General features: G+C 34.9%; 1 protein-coding gene across 1 annotated transcript; it reads left to right on the forward strand.

Annotated features, from left to right (window-relative positions):
* Positions 1–1080: 1080 nt before the first annotated feature.
* Positions 1081–5544, forward strand: LOC113743493 (nicotinamide/nicotinic acid mononucleotide adenylyltransferase). Its single transcript, XM_027271528.2, has 9 exons — positions 1081–1600; positions 2227–2297; positions 2496–2581; positions 3073–3156; positions 3303–3387; positions 3650–3729; positions 4137–4238; positions 4673–4731; positions 4826–5544. Exons 1-9 carry the CDS (start codon positions 1527–1529, stop codon positions 4914–4916), a joined length of 732 nt encoding a protein of 243 aa, XP_027127329.1. The 5' UTR covers positions 1081–1526; the 3' UTR covers positions 4917–5544.
* The last annotated feature ends 10400 nt before the right edge of the window (positions 5545–15944 follow it).

Consider the following 15944-nt stretch of genomic DNA (forward strand, 5'->3'; position numbering starts at 1 on the left):
TAGCATGATTTAAGCATCAATTAAAGGAGGAGGGTGGTTCTTCACAACTTACCTTAAAAACAAGAGAGAGAGAGCTATTGGTCACCTTATCTTTCCAAAAAAACTTCACACAACCACTCACCAACACTTCCTTAAGTGGTTTTATGGAGCAAAATCAAGGTTGGATGGTTGGTTTTGATGATTTGGAACAAGATTGAAGTGTTTTCTTCCTTGTGCTTGGAGTAAGAGAGAGAGAAAGAGAGCAAGAGAGGGCCGGCCACCTTGAGGATTTTTTTGATGATTTTTGGGTCATTTTTGGTTTATTTAAGTCAAATGGTAAGACCATGAATAGTGGTCTTAATGTTCAACCTCTCAAATGGTGACACTTGTCACCTTTTAATAAATGCTCACCAACCTTGTCTCTCTTATATCAATCCACTTAGCACCCTCTACTTATCTCTTAACACCCGGTAAATTAATTCCAGTATTCAAAACTTAATCTAGTTGGCCGAATTTTTCCGAACTTTTCGTACTAGTGGGTCCCACATCCGGTATACGCTCTTAATTTCTCAAAATCCATTTGATACTAGAAAAAGCATCTAAAAATTATATCTGCTCCTTAAATTCATCTAGAATTTTTCCTAAGCACGAAAATGCAGAAAACAAGCCATAAAAATACGAGAAACCTAAAAAATGAAAATTACGGGTTTTCACATACGATCCTAATCATTTGTTGAGTTCAAACTCGATATCGAACTTACTAATTTCTCGAGTTATATCGAGTCAAGTTTGAGTCTTCCTGGTATTACATCAAGTCGAGTTCAAACTTTATTCAAACAACTCGCTCGAGCTCAAGTTTGAGTACTACTATTAGGCATGAAGTCGAACTCAAGTTTGGCGATACTCGAGTTTGACTTGATTCGATATCATCCCTAGTTATAAGTAATTTACCCCAAAAAAAAAAAAAAAGAAAGGGAACGAGCCCGTATTGCCGTTCACATACGTCTCCCGTATTCATTCACCTTACCCATTGAAGTCAAAAGATTTTACTGGGCATTACCAAAAAGCCTCCAAAAGCCCAGAAATGCCATTTCACGTTGCCTCCTCATTTCATTTTTACGAACTAGCCCTTCCTTTCCCCGCGTTTCTTCATCGTCCTCCTGGCCAGTTGGCTTGCTTCATTCTCCTCGAATATTCTTTTTCTTCACCTCTTCCACCTGGATCATTTTCTTAAAGTTCCAAATATATCCCCAACTTCAAACCTATATATAACCCTCCAGTCACAAATTGAATTCGATTCAATCCTCTATGCCATTTTTTCTTCCGTTTAATGCACGAATTCCTTTCCCACTTTCACTGCCTTCTCATATTAGTCATCGAATTTTGACAATCCGACTAGGGTTCCGAATTCGGGGTAAATATTCAATTGGAGTAACACCCAATGATCGTTGAATTGAATTAACAGAATTCTGTTGAGTTCAATTCGCATTATTTTTCGTTCCGGATTCTTTGGCGGTAGTATCTTGGTGCCAGTAGTATCTGTGGAGATGACATTGCCAATGGATAAATTGTGTTTAGGGTTGATCGATCCACAGGATGATCCACAAAGTTCTGAAATCAAGTAAGCTTTTTTTGATAGAATTGTTGAGTATGTATGTTTGTTCATAAATAGCACCTCTGATTTTATGTATCATCCCATGTGTGTGGTGTGAGTGTTTTTGTCAAGTCAGTGCACTAATTTGCGCCAAAGTTAAACTCCAGATGCAGGGCCTAGTCATCTTGTTCTCCTTTTGTCGCACTATTTATTTGTATTCTTCAGAGTCTTCTCCCATTGGCCACTTGCGCACCTTTGTAATGACTTGAGGATATAGGGGATGGCCTATTAGTAAGTTGGTAGCAGTTCAGAAGCTCGTTGGACCATCTTCATTCCCTCAGTTCTTAGGCTTCATTATTGAAATTTTAGGTTGACTGTATACTCATCCAAAGCTTTTATTCCCCATAACTGAGTTCTGATCTTTGCTTGGATATTGTAGATTAACATGCTTATTTTGCAATACAACAGCTTAGCATTGTCTTTCGTTTACTTTTGTTAGTATGTGTGTATTTCAAATATTATAGAAAAATAGTTAAGATTTGATTATCCTTTTATGCACAGCGTTATTTATCCAGATTGCCCATTTTCTTGTCTGCTGTTGTTCATCCTTATATAGATGTGCTCTTTATATAGATTATTTCTTTTGTCTCCAGGAAAACATATGTGGTTCTAGTATCGACAGGAAGCTTCAACCCTCCTACATACATGCACATGCGGTGTTTCGGTAGTATTCTAAAATTTTGGCAATTTATCCAGGCAGATTAAAGTTCTTCTTTCAAATTCATTAGAATCTAAGAATTGGGGATGATCAGCAATTATACCTATATGTGCATAAAGAGTATTAATTTGGTGGCTATGTTTTATAATTTTTTCATAGAATGCATCATATAGCCTGTATTGATTAATTTCTTTTAATGCTTAGAGTTGGCAAGAGACGCACTAAATTCAGCTGGGTTTTGCGTAATTGGAGGTTATATGTCACCTGTAAATGATGCTTATAAGAAAAAGGTATAGAATCTATAACTAAGCAATCAAATCATATTGATTTGGGATGTTGGAAGCAGGATTTTTGTATAAATTGATGCTGATCTTTTAAAGAATATATATATTAGAATATTTCTGTCCTTACATAATGAGTTGAACTTTCAAAAGGATAACTGATTACAATCTTAGTAATTATTGCTGGAATTAGAAGGAGAAAGAAAGTAAATGAAGAATCCTTTTGGACTTTTTAGCATTAAAACTCCTTGAGCAGCCACAAATGGCCCAGCTAATACTAATATAATTCTTAAGACCTGTAGCATACATAAGTGACTACTGATTATAATTTCTTTTTCAATGATTTTTGGGGACAAGTTCTAGTCAAATCTTCTATACATCTTTGTTTTCATGCTCTTAATACACCTCAGTGCTTTTTTACTGTAACTTAATATTTTGTTTTTCTATGATCATCTGAGTGTTTTAGCTAAGAATTGTTTTTGTTTTCATTTTCATGATAGGGTCTCATATCTGCTGAACATCGTCTTGCAATGTGCAATTTGGCCTGCAGAAGTTCTGAGTTTGTGATGGCAGACCCCTGGGAGGTCTCCCCTCTCTCTCTTAAAATTAGCAGTCACATACTTTTTGGACAATTATTTTGGACAAGCATGTTCCATTTGTTAATTGAATTATGATTGGAAACTTCATAAACTGTACTTTTGTCTTTTATTGTCCCTTGATGATGTTACAGGCAAATCAGAGTACTTATCAACGGACATTGACAGTTTTGTCCAGAATCAAGAGTGCATTATGTGAGAGTGGTCGGGTATTCAGTGGTGAGTTTTGACATTTTATTCAGTTTTCCAGGAATATTTCGTTATTTTCTTTTCATGTATGTTTCCCACGTTGACTAGCTTAAGCTTGGTTATCTTTGAAGGAACTCAAGTTGTCAATAGCTTACCCTAAGCTATAGGTGTAAAGCTTAAAATCTGTATGCCTTTCAAATTTGTGCTCATCAGGATAGAGTTGTATGATTCAGCTCTCGGTCTTTTATCTAGATCAGTGGTCATTTCATTACCAGCACTTAATTGTCTGCAGGTACCCTTAAGGTCATGCTAATATGTGGTTCTGACCTGGTAGAATCATTCAGCACCCCTGGAGTATGGATCCGTGATCAGGTGGGCTTCATATGTTTAGCAATTAAAAACTTCCTCAACAACCAGGAATGGTAACCCTTTTGGGTTCCTTAATTTCATTTATTAAGTGGTATCCTTTAAGTATCATTTTGCCATCAGAAGCATGAAATTGAGATTTTATTTTAATCTTAGGGAATAAAAGTCTGATGTTAGTAATGTTCTTCTTGAGTATTTTGTTACCTCTAATTGAGAGACACATATAGGATAGAGGAAAAATTGTTTAAATACTGTAATGGCAATAAAATATGTACATTTTATGAGCTATGCTGAAAAGAATATTGAAACTTGTAAGATGCACTTGAAACACTATTCCAGAAGGCAACTCAGTACAAATTACGAGATTGTTAGTGGTAGAAATTCATGTAATGAGTTCACTTCTTTATATTTAGGTTGAGGCAATATGCAGAGATTTTGGGTTGGTTTGCATTCGCAGAGATGGTCAAGATGTTGAGAAGATGATCAATGATGATGACATTCTGAACAATTTTAAGGTAACCTAAAGTACAATTTTAGCTCATAAAACTCTTGTTTGTATTTTGTCCCCACAATTGTTGTTCAACTTATTGATGGGCATGTGCTATGTTCATTGTCTGCATTTACATTTACCTATATTTAAGGCCGCCCATAGTCTTATGTCTAATAATCAGAATCGAAAATAATTTTATTGGAGTTGTAAGTTGCAGAATATATATAAACTGGACTTTTTTATTCAAATATGTGGACCTTATATGTTTAGCAGTTACTTCAAGTGGTTTTCAGATAAGCCAAACTTGACATTTGACAACTGGGCTTCATTGCAAGGAGCTTAATAAAGTGTTTGGACATCATTTGGTGCATGTTGCTCACCCTACTCCCCATCCTGCAACCAAAGGATCATTTTTTATTGATGTACTTCCAATTTATTAGTTGCCCATGTTTTGCACAGAATAACATCAAAATTGTTGACGAAGTGGTGCCAAATGGAATCAGTTCAACAGGATTGAGGTAAAAAGTTAAGTGTGTTTTTGCCAGTTAAGATGGTATCCACCGTTCATAATGGTTTTCAAAGAAAAGAGATAAATTGTTGACTTTCTTTCAGGGACTGCATTTCGAGGGGCTTGTCTGTGAAATATTTAACTGCTGATGAAGTAATTGGTTATATTAAACAACATGACCTCTACATCATGTAGAAGTCTGATGATGCCTCTGCTTTTTAAGTAATCTCCTATTTGAAGGACCGCTGTATTAAACATTCTACTACTATAGTAGGAGTGTTACTTTATTTGCTAGGAAAGGCATATGGCTGATGTTTCAGATTTTCAGTCCCGTTAGTTTGACTCAGGGATTTAACTTGGGTAGCAAAAGCTGCTCGTGGATGAGTCGCCTGGTCTTTGACGGACCGTGGAAGTTACTTTCTACCTTGAAGCGGGATGGAGAGACTGTCTAATGTATTCAATTTTTGCCACAGAAGTTGACATTTCTCAATATTGCGGCCAATGTGTCAGGAGGGAAGAATTGGAAGACATGTATATAGTCTCTATAGGATGTAAGATGTCTCTTAATTTTTTTTCTTTTTTCTTTTACATATGGCTGAGAATTTTAGAAAGGGTTCAAAGGTGATCTCTCATTAGCAATATTAACTGCAGTCGTAGCTTAAACGAACTTCAGCATATTGACAGGAGTCTTGTTGACTACCATTTCCTGAAGAAAAAAGTATACACCTCACGTTGTACTTTAAGACCTCCATCCTCACTTACAATTCCTCTCGACTCTTGAGTATTGTCACTCGCATTTGATAAAAGCTGCAGTTTTTCGTAATTTTCTTCAATTTCTTTGAATAATCATCTTGCTAAGGTGAAAATCTTTTCTGCTTCCTCTCTGGGATGTTATCCATTGATTGCCACGAGAGCTGAGTATGATACTAACCTAGTAGGACTTTGTCCTCTTGAAGCAACTTTTCCAACTAACTAGCAAAATTTAGCAACGGATGGATCCTGAATCAACAACTAACTGCAATCTCTGACTTTGATCACTGGTCCTCGGCACCAGTATGCAAAGGGCTCTTTTTGGACTGATTTCTCAGCTGTCCACAGGCTGCACTAGCATCAAGACCTCGAGTCTGCCGGACACTGTCTGTTATTTTACCGGACTCCAGAGCGACTGCAAATGCTAGAATCTGCATAATCAACCAAATTGATGTCCAAGAGCAGGCCACGTACTTGGCTTACATCTATAAATGTCATGTAGCTTGAATCGTATGTCCTTGTATCATTATTTGTTTACAATACTTAGGAAATGCTTCCTAGTATCAGCTGTCGTGCAGCTTTTCAGAAATAATTATTCTGCTGACAAAAATGAAATAAAATGCATTGACTCATGAGGATTATGATGTTTACTTTTCTTTCTTCTTTCTGCCTTGTAAGTTCTATATTTAGTAATTTAGAGCCCCCCCCCCCTCTCCTCCCCTCTCTCTTCCTCCTCCTCCCCAACTTCTCTTTTCCTTTTGAGGTAGCAACGCTTTAGGTGAATCTTGAAAAATTTTGGTTGCCTATTTCCAACAGGTATTTATCTCTTGGATGCATTTTTTGTGCTGTACGTGTCTTTGCTTAGAGCATTCTTAGATATGGTCTGCCATCATCTTTTTTGGTAATTAAACTGCTCATTGCTCTTATGTTCTTCTCCAATTACGTTTTTGGCTCTTTCATTTAGAGTTGTTACTTGAATGGTTGGCTTATAAATCATTTAAAAATTGATGTTTCAGTCTGCTGTATTATCACCACCCGTGAAAAGTGAAAAGGAAGTGCCTTCCGTCTTGGCGTCTAGGAAGGTTTGTGTGACAGTTCAACCAGGTATTAATCACATATCAAGCTGCCCCTTTTTTTTTTCGGTTCAAATCTTGGCATGTTTGCATTGCAGTTAACATGCAAAGACTTGAATTTACTGAATCCTTGAGTAGAAATTCGGGTTTAAGGCCTTTATGTGGCCTTATAGGGAGTAATTCTTGATTAGTGTAAACCAGACGGAATTCTTGTGTAGAGCATTGAGATTTTTTTTTTTTAATTTCTTTTAACAAAGCAATTGTCGGGCCATTTTATGTACAAGCACTCTTCTTTAAATGGGTGTCCATCCTTTCATATGTGGATTGGTGAACTGCAACTTGAAATAATATGTAGCTTGTTAGTTGGTATTAGTTCAAAATTATTATTATATTCACAACTTGCTTCAGGTCAATTTATTGTTGAGTGTCGTAGGCTCTGTGGGTAGTCCTAGTCTACCCCATTGTTCTCCCCTTAAGCTGGCTAAGTAAATGTTTTTTATGTGCCTTTTCTTTTTTTGGTGTAAAAACATATAGGAACAGCTTCGGCTGGTCCCCAAATCTCATGAATGTGTTCATCTTGAACTGATTAATATGTTGTTTTGTCAATTGCTTTGTGTATGCAACCACAGCACCCACTGGAAAACTGAAGATGAAGGACCAGTTGTGGTTTTGGGGCTGATGCTGGTGCACATCCTTATGTTTCCTTCACCGTCAATCTGATTTAAATCAAGTCACTTTTCGTGGCAGTCAACGTCGAATACCTTGTTTTATTTCTTCGGCTTTCAAGAATTAGGACTGTGGCTGTACTTGTATATCAGAGTCTGTTTCCCTTATAAATGATTTTGGAAGTAAAGCATGTTGCTCAGATAGCCTCATGTTGATATCAATGTTTATGTCCAGAAGTAATTAAAATACATCAGATGATCTTCCTTAGTTGATAATTTGGGTGCTGCAATCTCTGATTGAGAACAGTGTTAATATTAGGGCAAAAAATCTTAGCGATCATTAAACTATTGTTTGCATCGACTTTTGATCATCAAACAATTTTTCATCAGAAATTAACCACTAAACTAACTAACCAGCACACTCGTGGCCGCTCATCGATTATTACTCTTAATTTACAAAATAATCAGAATACACATCCAAATGCAAGGGTATATTTGTCCATCATAGGTCAAATATGGTTCTGATTATTTTTTTGATTAAAAGCAATAATGGACGAAATGGTCACAAGTGTCTTGATTAGTTAGCTTAGTGACTAATTTGTAACAAAAAATTGTTTGATAGTCAAAAGTCGATGTGGACAATAGCTTAATGGCTACTAAAATTTTTTTCCCTATTATTTTTGTTATAAAAAGTTGTGTATTTCAAAGAGACTTCCAATCATTTTATAATGCTTAACTTCTTATTGGGCTTGTGGTGAGTTAAGAACTAGTGTGGAATCTCACACACAAGAGAGAAGTTGAGTTGGGCCAATCCAGTGCAAACTGATAGATTTCCTCCCCGACCCCCCCCCCCCCCCAGCCATGCATGGGTTAATCACCATTTTGTTTTTGCAAGATTTTATCACAAATGTTTTTGTAGAAATTGAGAGAGTTTGGAAAGAAAGGATAAAGTAACTTTATCTGCAACAAATTTTTCCTAAATCTTCTTTTCACGTGGGTTAATCACCATTTTGTTTTTACAAGAATTTATCACAAACGTTTTTGCAGGAATCGATAGAGTTTGGAAAGAAAGGATAAAGTAACTTTATTTGCAAAAATTTTTTCCTAGACATTCTTCTTCTAACAAATAAAATGTTATAAATAATGAATGTTAGCAAAAAATCAGACCAACAACTAGCAAAAATCCAGGATTGCAATAGTGATTTTTCTGAAACAATGCTTCTTTTCGGTTATCTTTTCTTTCTAATTATTTTCCTGTGGCCTATAAATAGTAGACTTTCCTGTTTCACCAGTTGTACACATAGTATTTTCATTTTTCTCCAAATTCTCTCTTCCTCCTTTTCTTCACTCTCTCTACACCCCTACTCTGCCGGTTTATTACATTTGATGTTCCTATTCCCTCTTATTAACAAGAGGAAGGTTTGTTTAATTCTAGAGAAACATTTCAATACTTTAAAATAGTTCTTAGAACAGTGCTATTTATTACAATTTAAGCTTCTGTCCATTTCGTCCTCCTTTATTTTGTTAACATTGTTCAGATTGTTAACAACAATCTAAGAAACTATGTCTTTCGGCGATGTTAACGCATCACAGCCACCATATGCATCAGTAGTAGTCACATTGCCATTTGCCAAGCCTTTTCCAGGCATCTCCAAAATTGAAGTTTTTGCTAGTGAAAACTTCAAAAGGTGGCAAGAACGTGTACACTCTCTGCTCAACATCCATGGAGTCGTCTATGCTCTAACTGATGTTCAACCCACTGCAACTGTGGATGTCAAGACACAAGAGTTATGGCAATATGCTAGCAAGGTATGTTGACATACCATTTTACAAGCGCTTTCTAATGAGTTGTTTGATGTATACTTCAGCTACAAGGAAACCAAAACTATTTGGGAAGCTTTGATAATGAACTTTACTGTCGAAAATGCAACCAAACAAAATTTGTCGTAGGAAGTACTACCAGCTGCAGATGACTGACGAGAACGAAATGAACGTTCAAATCACAGATTACCAAATGTTACTCAAGGATTTGAAAAGTGAAGACATCAGTTTGCCCAAGAAATTTGCCGCAGGCATGCTAATTGAAAAGTTGTCCGAATCATGGACTAACTACAAAAATAACATAAAACACAAGCAAAAGAATTACACCATTGAGGAACTTGTGAAACACATCCTCATTGAAGATCCCAACATGAAGGAGTTAAGAGCTGCCAAAGCCAAGGAGATAACACCCAAAACCAACTTGGAACAAAGCAACAATAAGAGGTATGCCAACAAGCTCCAAAGTCACAAGGCCAATAATCCCAACTTTAAGAAAAAGAGAGGCAATTGCTTCGTTTATGGAAATCCAGGACACCATGCTGTCCAATATAGGTACAAAAAGAAAAGTGACCAAGCAAATGCTAATCCTTCTAAGGTTAATTTAGCCAAAGGAGATGAAATAATTGTTGTAGTCAATTCTTAAACGAGCATTGCAGCCAATGTGAAAGAATGGGCGGTAGACTCTAGGGTTACTCGGCACATATGTGCAAATCAAGAAGTATTTACCTCTTATGCTCCAATAGGGGTTGATGAAGACGTGGTCCATCTTGGAGACTCACGAACTGCTAAAGTTTTGAATAAGGGCAAAGTGTTCTTGAAACTCACTTTAGGAAAACTTTTGACCCTTAATGACGTGCTACATGTGCCAAATATTTGGACAAGTATGGTTTCTGTAGCTTTTCTAGGAAAAGTTGGGGTAAAAGTGTCATTCGAATATGACAAAATTGTAATGACAAAAAATAACATATTTGTGGCCAAACGCTATTGTAACCAAGGACTTTTTGTACTAAACATTTCCTACGTGATCAATGAAAATGCTTCTTCTACTACTTATATCATTGATTCAATTTCATTATTGCATGCTAGATTAGGACATGTTAATATAAGTTATATAAAGAAAATGCAATCATATGGTTTAATTTTTTGTATTAATGATAACATGCACAAATGTGATATATGTGTGTAGAAACTAAAATAACAAAGAAAAGTTGGGTAACTGTCCAAAGAGAAACTAAATTATTAAGTTTAATTCACACAAATTTAAGTGATTTGAAACAAATTATGACTAGAGGTGGTAAAAATATTATGTTTCTTTTATAAATGATTATTATAGATACATCAAACTTTACTTACTTAAAAACAAAGATGATATTCATAATGCTTTTTTATCTTATAAGTCTAAAGTATAAAATTAACTTAATAGGAAGATCAAAAGAATTAGATCTGATAGAGGAGGTGAATATTTAACTTTGGATAACTTTGGTGAGCATGAAGGCACAATACATAACATAACACCTCCTTATTCACTAGAGTCTAATGGGGTAGTTCAAAGGAAAATGGAACACTAAAAGAAATGATGACTCCATGTTTGCTAGTTCTCATGCACCTGATAATTTGTGAGGAGAACCTATATTATCTGCATGTCATTTACAAAATAGGATTCCACAAAAAAGAACTAGCAAAACACCTTATGAGTTACAGAAAAATTATAAACTAAATTTAAAATATTTATAAGTGCGAGAGTGCCTTGCAAAAGTATTATTGCCTAATCCTAAAAAGGACAATTAGGTTCTAGAACTTTTGACTATATGTTTATTAATATGCTAAACATAGTGTTGCATATAGATTTCTTGTTTTAAGAAGTGATGTGCTTGATTGTAACACAATTATTGAGACAAAGAATGTTGAGTTCTTTGAACATATTTTTTCACTGTCTGATAAAATTTATTATGCACCTATTGAAATAAATAGAGAAATAACCTCTAATAAGGAATTGAGAAAGAGTAAAAGACTGAGAAAAGAATTTTCTTATGAAAATTATTTTCAAGCTTTTCTTATTGATAATGATCCTTTAACTTATTTTGATGCTATTTCTTCTTCTATTGGCAAATTTTGGAAAGAAGCAATAAAAACTAAAACTGATTCTATTATGAAAAATAAAACTTGGGACTTAAAAAAATTGATAGATTTACCGCTTAGTGCAAAACTCATTGGTTGTATATGAATTTTTAAAAGAAAATATAATCCCAATGGCTCTATAGAAAAATACAAAACTTGTTTAGTAGCAAAAAAATTTTCTCAAAAATGAAATATTGACTATTTTGACACATTTTGCACCAGTGAAAAGAATTTCTTCCATTCGTGTTTAATTTACTTTGGCTTCTATCCATGAACTCTTTGTTTATCAGATGGATGTTAAAACAACTTTTTTAAATGGTGACTTAGAAGAATAAATTTATTTGATTCAACCTAAGGGATATGTTGTGTATGGACAAGAAAATAAGGTTTGTAAATTAGTTAGATCTCTTTATGGCCTAAAACAAGTTCTTAAACAATGGCATGAGAAATTTAATCAAGTTTTGATAAGACGGATTTTCATCTATAGAGATGGATAAATGTGTATATGTGACGGCCCCACCTCTTCCTAGGGCATACCCTAGAAGTTAGCGGACCGCCAGCCTGACTCTTGCCAGGACTCACTCACTTACATTAACTTCAGAGATAACATTTGATAAATCCTCATTAATCTTACATTAACTTCAGAGATAACATTGTGGTATACTAAAACCACACGTTCAAATCTTTTACAATGCCAAGTTCAATATAATAGCCTCGACCATAATATGATATTAAAGGATTTACGATCACAAAAGTCTTCACGTTAACTCCCTAAGATCCCTCGTTCATTCCCTGACCATCAACTCCTGTAAGGAAAACAAAACTAAAGGGTTGAGCTAAAGCTCAATGAGGTTTGCCGAACAAGTAACATTCAATAAACACTTAACCAGTAAAATTATGCAAGTAATGCACATTTCACTGTATAGTCACTTTCAAAAGGATACAACAACCAATTAGCAATATAAAACATTCACCAAACTTAACAATACAGGATATCAAATTTAATAAAAGCAATCAATCACCTTAAAGGATACGGTACTGATACGGACTCTAGAGATGGCTCACTTAGTTCCGTTCAGTAATTCAGTGTCATTTCAATATCATTGCACACTCATTTCAGTGTCATTGTACATTCATTGCAATATCATTGCACACTCCGGTAATTCACCTCCTTATGTCGTCCAAAACAATAAACAATCCCTTACATTCAGTAATCAGTTCAATAATCTCCCAACTTCAGAGTAATACTCGAGTATACCGAAACAGTTACCCAAAGCTTCCGTCCTATCCGACCAAGCCCTTTGTTGGCTCGAATAGTCCCTTGAATAGAGGATTTTGGGGCCCAATTTAGCCGATGCGGTAAAGTACACATACGGCTTACATTCATGCACACTTATAGTAACATTTGGTCAATTATCAACCTTCAACCTCAACTAAGTTGAGTGCGATAAAGTACACCCTCAACTTAGAAGACGAGGGACAATTGAGATACACTTTACAATGAATCACTTTACAATATTTCATAATAAGCACATTTATCACATAATTTCACTTAAGTAAACATAAACAGTTAAACACACAAATTCGGAAACACTCACCCCAGTCAAAAGTTACACTTTGATCTCGAGATTGCTTTCCTGCACACCGCTGTCTCCTGAGACAAGTTATAATTACCATAATTATTTAACTACTCATTTGGTGAAGTTCTAAACTATAATCAACGTACATGTTATATTATAGCCCCAAGTCACCATTCCACCCGAATTCGAAGTCATGGCTATGTTCAAATGAGGCGACTAGTGCATTTTCTCACACTCACTTGTCACTTCGACTTTTAATGTCCAAAAGAAAGGAAGTTTAAGTAGCAATTCCATTAATGTTACTTCACTACTTTTATACTGTTAGATTTATCGTACTAAAACTCAACATTAACTTTTAACAAGGTAAGTTTAGAAGTAGCTAACCTTAAGATACTTTCTTATCCTATACTTCCATCTTTTATTAACCAAGACCACATGCATAACTAGTTTATTACCTTAAGATGTGTATACAATTTATATAGAGCCTATTAAACCAAGTAATAGTTGGATATCTTCTTATATAAGTTACAAGGCTCCTTTGATTCCTATAGTTGGTATAGCAACTTTTCCCTTCCATTTTAACTATTTAGATTTTATTTCCAGCCACCAATCACTCACCAAATTTGGAGTATAGATTACTAGAAACCAGGTTTCTTAACTTATTAAACAAGATACAAAATTCCAGAAATGTCTCTCACATTTCTCTTTAAAATTTATCAAGTTTATTGGTTCAAAACGATGAAGATATACTCACACACCAAATTTAAAGTCTTGTGAGATGTTTAAACTAAGATTAAATCATTTGCAATCCAACTTAAAAGAGTAAAGCTAGTTAAACTTTTCATTTCTTCTTTCTCGGCCAAATCAACTTCTATTCAACTTTGTTGTTGAACTTCTCTCAAAGGTCATCAGCTTTTCAGGTCTCAAGTTCACTAAAATGAAAGTGAATGACAGGGTCAAGATGTTATAAGATGTTTTATACAAGATTACAACTAATTATCCTAAGATTTTCGAAAATCTCATGAGAGCTCTAGCTCCTCACTCTCTCGGTTATCACAGTTTTCCTTTCCCTTCAACTTTTAACCATTTTAAATTTCATTTCCAGCCACAAATCACACACCTACAGGCTCATAACACACAAATAAGTATAAAACCAGCATTTTCCAGTAAACTTTATACCAAAATATTCAATCAACTCCTTGAAATTCCATTGGTTAAGCTAGAAAATGTTATAACATTCATGCAATTTCTTGCTCAAAATTCCAGCCATTAAAAATTATTTTTTTCACCATGAATTTCACATGCAACTCCAAATAATGAATATACTAACATATTTCTTGAGTTCAAGTATATTTACTCTTGATCAAGCAAGAAAATTGAAAGGAAACTGCCTTTACACTACATCGGTCCAAGCTGGAAAATTTCTAGCAAGAAAACAAGTTCTACTACCTGGTTTTACTTCAATCCAACCTCAATTCTTACATGCATCACTCTAGAAACATTGGACAAGGCATAAGGCATGGATTTCAATTATGATCTAGCAAAATTTCCAAGAAAACAACCAAAGTTACAGCGTTCTTCTTTCCTCCTGGTTTGCTGTCTAGAGATTCCAGCTCTATCACTCCATTTCTCCTATAACTTTTAGATTTAGCACACATAGTCTTGACATTAACTTTTATTAAGACAAAACACATGAATGTATAGCAAAAATAGCAACAATTTTTCGAATTATGGGCTGTAGTTTAGCCATAGTTCAAGGCAGGAAGTTTCTCCAAAACAGGTTACGTGGAAATGGATTTCTAACCCAAAAACTCAACTTCATTTCATGATTCAGGCATAAATCATGTAATATATTTTTAAAGCAACTATAACGAATGAATCTCCTTGAAAATCTTCAACAAAATGGAGGCTACAAGCTGGTAAATTCAGCTCATACCCTACGGTTCAAGCAAGTAAAATTCCAGCAAGTCTTTCCTCAATACTAACACTTATCTTACTCGAATTCAAGTCAAATGCTATATGTATATCAGTATCGATGTGTTATAAGGTGTAAACAACAACTATATACAATTTACAGCCCCAAAATCCTGGAGAAAACTGGAAAATTTGACCATTTCTCTCTCTCGGTCCAAGCTGGAAAAACTCCAGCAGTTGGTAGTTTGAAGAACCAAACCTTTTTCCCCAACAAAATTCTTTATTTTCACTCCAACTCAACAGGCATATGATGATTATTGTGTTATGGAGTATATTGAACCACAATGTGAAATTTGCAGCCAAGATTTGAAGTGGAAAACTAGAAAATTCTCTCTTTCTCTCTCTCAGCCATCCCAACAGGTTCCATTAGATTTCTTTGACATTTCTAGCCAAGATTACCAATGTTTTTTACTAGTTTTGCAGATAAATATTCTATAAGATCAGAGATAAACATATTTCATGCATTCCTAGCATAATTCCCCATAAAAAATTCAGATAACAAGCTGCAACTCTAACCAATGAACTTTCGGTTCCTACCAGTTTCAATCCAACAGCTTTTCAATCCCAAATCAGAATTTTCCCTTCGTCAAGAATTCATTCTCCTTGCTAAACTTAACATGCAACTTATATATTCACTTATACTTAATAAGTAAAGGTTTATTACAGAATTGTTTTACCTCATTTCCATTAGAATTCAGCAAGTGCAGACGGCTCCAAGTTGAGCTTCGGTTCCTCAAAATTGCACCTGCTACTCACTCCCCTTCTCCTTGCAATATTTTTTTCTTCGATTATGGTTAGCAGGTGATAAGACTAGCCAAATTTCTCTCCCTCACTCTCAGTTTTGCTCTCGGTCTTGGTTGGAAGGAAAAAGAAATGAAGCCTTGTTTCTCCTCTCGGTCACCGCTCAAATGTATTGGTAGAAACTCTCATTTTTCTTTCGGTTTCATTCCAAAAGGTGATCCTCTTGGTTGCGTGGTTAATTGCTCAAGCTTTAGGGTTAAAATGGTCTTTTAACTTTGGTTTATTTACTAGTTAAGGGGTTGTTATTTTATTATCTTCAAATATTGCCCCAAACTTTAGTATATTCCAATTTGCATACCCCTATAAGAAAAAAAAATTTTACACCATTCTAGGATATTTCCTTATTTTCAATTTTATAGAATTCAATTAGACATTTAATTTAACCAACTATTTGTTATATATAATATTTCTAAGAACAAAGTAAATAAAATGAAATAAATT

Source organism: Coffea arabica, chromosome 5e (assembly GCF_036785885.1).
Source record: "Coffea arabica cultivar ET-39 chromosome 5e, Coffea Arabica ET-39 HiFi, whole genome shotgun sequence".
Lineage (NCBI taxonomy): Eukaryota > Viridiplantae > Streptophyta > Magnoliopsida > Gentianales > Rubiaceae > Coffea > Coffea arabica.